The following is a 6,000-nucleotide window of genomic DNA, read 5'->3' as shown; positions in this document are numbered from 1 at the left end:
TGCTTCCGACGAGGGTACCAGCAGTGTTTTCGACAGTACCAACAGTGTCTGCAACGACGTTGTTGAGATCAATGGGAGCGGCTTGAGTACCAGCGATCAAGCAGACAGCGGCAGCAATAGTAATCAACGAGGCGCGCATGATAAGGAATGGGTCGGGTAGGGTTTATCTTTTGAAAAGAAACGGAGGATATAGGAAAGGTGGCGGTATACGGATGGAATTGCCAATTTGACTTTGGAGGTTCTGCTTATATATATCCACCAGCATCAAGAAATGGTTGCTGCATCTGAGTCTCTGAAGGACATCTCGCCAGGCATGTTGTATACCCTTCGTGGTTAGGCTTCAACGCAGATGCTAATCGTTTCTTTAATGAGAAGCGGACTTGCTTCATAGATTTTCACGTAGTGGCCACTTAACGAGCCTGATTTGCCAAAACAGAAAAGGTGCCTGAACTTTTTCAATGAAATTTTAGCTTCGTATGGTTATCAGAAGTGGTGACCCGTGCAGGGGTAAAATTACTTTGTATAACATGTCTCGAATTCGCTTTACTTTGATCCGCTCGTATTGGTTACACTCACGCAATGCTGTACATCGACGGCGTCATGTCAGTTCGTACTGGGGGTTGGCGGGAATTATTTCATTTGATATCACCCCTCTGCAAGGGGCCCGAGTAGGGTTTGCACAAAAACGAATGATGAATACCGGCACAAATTACTGCAGTTTTATTGTGTAAATCGTAATTCAATGGGGCATGCGCGGGTTTGATGGTCGTTAGAGAGCTAGTGCTAATTGTCGAGGCACGAAATGGTTAGCACATAGTGGCGGAAGAACAATCACTGAAGACTTCCAATAAAGGAAAACAGGCATGCTCAAGAGGGATTCAATGAGAAGTAGGCAGTCGCATCCCATGCCCCAAGATGGGATCAGCGGCTCCAGCCGTGTGCGGGCGAGCAAGGCATTTCATTTGGCAGCAGTTGCGAGATCAAAACGAAATGCTCCGCTCTAGGTTGTACGACGTATGCGTTCCCTTCTGCCCCACAGCGATCACCCTTAAAGATTTCTTTGGGGAGGAATATGAAGCGGCGACAGGACCTTATTTGCAGCAGAAACATATGCTCGCCTTTTAGGTACCCGATTTTGAAAATGATGGATCGTCACAAAATCATTCCACAGATGATAACAAAGGAAGTTATTACATCGATAGTTGTTAACAAGAAACATGTTTGCAAACGAGATCATTTTCGGACAGAAACCGAAAGGGAACTAGGAGATATGCAGGTTTACTTGTATTGACCGTAACCTTTTCGTGCTCAACCGTTCGGAATCGATTGTATGATGACTTATCAGAGATATCTAACCTAAACGAGATATAAAACATAACACCGGTATCCAGCCCATTGCATACGTAAGAAAGTATAATATTTTGCACGACGAAGCTTTTATGAAGGAGAACAAAATGGACATATATACGTGTGTGTGGCCCTAAAATTAAGAGTATCACTTTCCTTGGTACAGATTATCCGCAAAAGCTTCCATGCTTGTTAAAGCTTAGTGCCTAATTTCCGAGGAAGTCTGGCTCGTTACAGTACAGAAGATTGGTGGAGACTTGCATATCTAACAAAGCAACTACAATCTAAATAAAGAGATTTATTACCGGCAGCATCACATTCTGAGACACTACAGTTGAGTTGCTCGAGAAATCAAAGTTGCCAAAGATTTGTAATTAAATCTATGGACAATCGTGTTTCAGATGACCACCATGTGCGGCATCAATGTTGGATGTAACATCATACAAATTAAATATATGGGAACCACGGGAATGGTACCCTCATAAATTGTCCAAGACACCGAGTTGCATGTTCAGCGTTTGCATCATTTGCTGCTCTGCGGAACATTTCCTGGACGACGCAATTGGGGGAAATTACGTGTCGCTTGACGTAGTTTGATTTGCTTCAGGATGTTACACTGGAGTTATGCTGTGTGCTCTTTTGCCTCGGCTTTGGCGGACAAGATTCTACAAATGTCAAGACAACACGTGTGCTTGCTTACCTCACAAGAGCTGGAATTGCACGAACTGTTATCAAGTTGATATGCCAAGATGTAATCAATGAGATAACTATCGATCGTAGGAGATTGAACTGCATCGTGAACTTATATAAAGCGGATTCGACAACGTAGGTCGGTGTATTGAGCAAAGATTGCTATGTATTTTCCCGTAAACCGTTTCCGGATTCAACCGGTCGCAGGCATTAAAGTTTTCCCCTGCTTTAGGGATCATTTTATGCTCCAATCTAGTGTTGCACAGCCTGTGTTACGATCATCTGATCAGTCCCGCAACTTTATTTCGTTCCAGAAATGAAGTCCGGTCGAACAATCGGACATGTATTTATATTAACCCAAACTTCCGCTTATCATATCTATGACATGAGAAGACCTAAGGTCCAGCGATAACGTATTTAATATCGTCGCTAAGTAAGATTCTTGGTGGAGTAGGATCATGGTCCTCTCATCATTCCCGTGGATTCCAGATACTGGGAGGTTAATACACCGTAGTCATATACTTTTGGCTGTGAGACAGTTGCTTAGATTAGAAGCCTGGTCATCTCCAGCAACCGGGACCGAGCATACTTGTACGGTTTATAGCATTGAGATTGCTTCACAGGGGACCTAATGGAAGTCAAGATTGGGTGTCAAGCTAGATCCGCTCGATAGTTGCATTAGTGTTATCTCCACGTTGCTGCACTTTTTGCTAGACATAGCTAACTTTGTGGCGTGGTTTATTCCATAATGAATCCCAATTTTGGAATACATTCATACAATGAGTTAATAGCAGCGATGATATCACTTCCATGAAGCCATACGTTTTGAATCTGAACACTGATTGCTCTTCCAATACTGTAATGCATCGTGACTAAAATACACTAATATGCACAATCTTAACAAAGCAGAACACTCGTGCGACCACAGAATTACTACACTGAAGCGTGACATTAAAGTGTTTATAAGCTTTCATCTGGTCCTGGCGCCAAATCAATATTGTCGAAGCGCTGATTATCATAGAATTTGGCTGTTACAACGCGACCACCAAAGTAACGACCGTTGAGATCATTGACTGCATTGGCAGCAGATTGGGTATCGGCAAATTTAACAAATATTCGTACAGCTTGGTCATCCGGTACTTGGCCGTTCGGTACCTGTGCAATTCAAACAGGTCATTTATCGAAACCTATTTACATTGACGTGCTCGCTTTTGATTACCTCAAATATCAGACAACGCTCGACTTTGCCAAACTTTGCACATTCATCAGCTGTTTCCGTCTGCAGATCTTCATCTACTTCGCCTGGGCCAACCATATTTGTCAACAGCACAACCGAAGACATAGGTTTCCCAGTAGCTGCTGTTGTCTGAGCCGATTTGACAAAAGCTGGCGGTGCCGATGGCATATGGTCTTCGAGAGAAACAGTCGGTTCTGCCGCAGCTCCTAGTCCTTTATCTACGTCAGCAAGCGTACTCCTTTTCCAGTACTCATGATAATATACCTCGTCCTGCTTGATAAGCCTGATTACCAGCACCTAATCCTAACATTGGTTTCTCTTCTTCCTCTTCCTCTTCGTTTGTCGTTATGTTTTGTGGCGAACGCCTAGGAATATTTCGTCAAAAAAGTGCTAATCTTTTTGGCGAATAAAACATACATGAAAGGCTGTTGTGGAAATCTCGGTTCTCCGTGACCTGCTCGCTGTTGGCTCATGCGTACCCGTCTCATATACGCGTCGTCGGCAGATTCATTTATATCGATATGCATGCCTGGCGTCGAGGAGCGTGACGCAGGAGATGGCGAGTGTCGCCGAGATGGTTCCTGTGGAGATCGTGGAGACGATTGATACAAATCTGGCGGCGGTGCAAAAGCATCTGTTGCAAATAACTGTTAGCAGTGTATATAAACACTTGGTATATGTATACTTACTTTTATGTCTTTGTGGACTCGGAGAACGAGGTCCATCAGCCAATGAATAAGGTGAACGCGATCTGGACCTTGATATAGACCTGGATGGTGACCTTGATCTTGACCTGGATCTCGATCTAGAAAGTCTTCTTCCTCGCTGCTGTTCCAATTGCTGCTTTTTCATTTCTTCACGGTGTTGTAAACGCTGCTCTTTGTATTGTTCATAATCATTTGGTCGGTGTGGATCGTAATCCTCGTTAAGATCAAGAGGAACCGGTTCCTGTTGCTGCTGTTGCTGCTTCTTCCATTTTCCTTTTCCTTTTTTCTAAAGTAATTACTAGTGAGCGAGGTATTTTTAGTCGTCGTGCACATCGAAGCCTACCTTTGATCCTTGCATAGCTTGGAATCCATTTACATCATCGGTACTCGTGAAGAAGGGCACCTTAAGTTGCGGAGGGAGGGATGAGCCTAACGTGGATTTATGCTGGTCCGTTGATGCTTCTTTTGCTTTGAGTTCTTCCTGCTTTCGTTGTTCATATTCATTTTTTGAAACGGTCGATACGACTGTCGCACCAGCAGGTATTACAGGTCTGTGCAATTTTGGCTTTGCTTGCACTGTAGGCTTCCGTACAATAGGCCGAAAGTGACCATATCCGGACCAACCTATGTCAGCAAACAACAAAGAACCCCAATAGTGGATCAGCTGCCTGTCGAGATTCCAAACACGAATCACTACTTGAGATAGTTGCTCCCGGCTGGATACCTGCAGGTTTAGAGCCTGTAGCGGCTGCTGGAGTGGTATTCACAGGCGAAGAGCTCGTGGATTTCGGCGCGGCTGGTGCTTCCGTTGATGCTGTTGTCGTTGTTGCTGCCGTCGTGTTCGAACTGATTGACGCCGATGCCTGTGTTGAGCTGGGAACAGCATTGGTGGTAGCACCGGAAGGCGCTGGTAACGACGCATAGAGACCGGAAAGTGTGCTGCCGGTCGTGGGTGAGGATGAGTTCTTCGACTCTTCAGTCTTTCCAGTCTTTGGATTAGGCAGATCGCCGTATAAAGAAAATGGCATTTATAGGGTTTTGAAAGCAACTTTGTGCTTGGGAAGTCTACGGGTAAGTATTTCGGAGTCGAATCTCTACACGTACTTCAAACATGTTTACACTTCATATGCAGCATTGCATACTTGACCATAAACCATACTTTGAGCAATAAAGTATCCCACGGGTAATATGGTAAAAAAACACCTAGAAACACAGAATAACTTACACTCCATGCCCACTTGTATTTTGCACGCGAAATACAAAATGGCATTCGTGAAGTCGCATCTTACGGTCCAAATACGTGTAGCGATTCGACTCGAAAGTACGTGCCCGTGGACTCCTCCCCCATTTGAGGTTAGGAAAGGATCAAACTTATGGACATTGCTTTATTATATTTTGGACAGATGCAATGAGAAATCAGTATTGCAAAATATACTTCTTGCGAAGCCCATTCTTCAAAGTAGCGCAACTTGGGAAAGAAGTGAAGAAAGCCACTGCGGTTGCTGCCAAAAAATTGGTAAGCTGCATCTGCTCAAAAAATGGAAATAATTGGCTATATCAGCCTTGCAAGCGATAAATAACGGATAGATCCTGTAAATGGTAACTGCTGAACAACACACTAGCAGCCTTTTCAATAGGAATTTCGATGATTAGTTAGCTGGGCTGCTCAAAATGCCATTAGTTATTTATGCTGATACACAACTATGCACTCGAGGTTCTTTCACATTGTATACCCATAGATGAAGAGAAAAGCATCCATAGTGAGATGATTCTTCATTTTCAAACGCTTCCTTTTGATATCATGATTTTCGAATGACTTGAAAAGCATAGTTTACATCCCTCGTGGGCGTCCATCTACCTAAGATATGAAAAGTTAACAGGTTCAAAATGGACTGTTCTGCATACAGTACAGAAGCAGAATGCATACCATCAGAGCCCTCTTTTCAAACAGCATGTACTTGGACTTTGAAAACAACATGGACTGTCAGATGAGCAACCCTTGATGTGAGACATTAGCAG

At 43.8% G+C, this 6,000-nt stretch overlaps 2 protein-coding genes across 2 annotated transcripts in view; both read right to left on the bottom strand.

Moving 5' to 3' along the window:
• Nucleotides 1–139, bottom strand: part of VTP01DRAFT_7446 (uncharacterized protein) — a gene marked incomplete at both ends in the record, with an annotated part of 1,550 nt that extends 1,411 nt beyond the window's left edge. The window contains one exon of the mRNA XM_069386459.1: nucleotides 11–139. Coding sequence (XP_069241912.1) covers nucleotides 11–139 — 129 coding nt within the window. The remainder of the gene's footprint in view (nucleotides 1–10) is intronic.
• A 2,858-nt stretch (nucleotides 140–2,997) lies between these two features.
• Nucleotides 2,998–5,009, bottom strand: VTP01DRAFT_7445 (uncharacterized protein; the record flags this gene model as incomplete). The annotated part of the gene is made up of 7 exons (XM_069386458.1): nucleotides 2,998–3,192; nucleotides 3,257–3,486; nucleotides 3,539–3,639; nucleotides 3,692–3,908; nucleotides 3,964–4,267; nucleotides 4,325–4,605; nucleotides 4,706–5,009. 7 exons carry the CDS (start codon nucleotides 5,007–5,009, stop codon nucleotides 2,998–3,000), a joined length of 1,632 nt encoding a protein of 543 aa, XP_069241911.1.
• Nucleotides 5,010–6,000: the final 991 nt, after the last annotated feature.

Source organism: Rhizomucor pusillus, assembly GCF_041956525.1.
Source record: "Rhizomucor pusillus strain CBS 183.67 unplaced genomic scaffold VTP01scaffold_4, whole genome shotgun sequence".
Classification (NCBI taxonomy): domain Eukaryota; kingdom Fungi; phylum Mucoromycota; class Mucoromycetes; order Mucorales; family Lichtheimiaceae; genus Rhizomucor; species Rhizomucor pusillus.
This window is presented reverse-complemented; position numbering and strand designations above follow the sequence as displayed.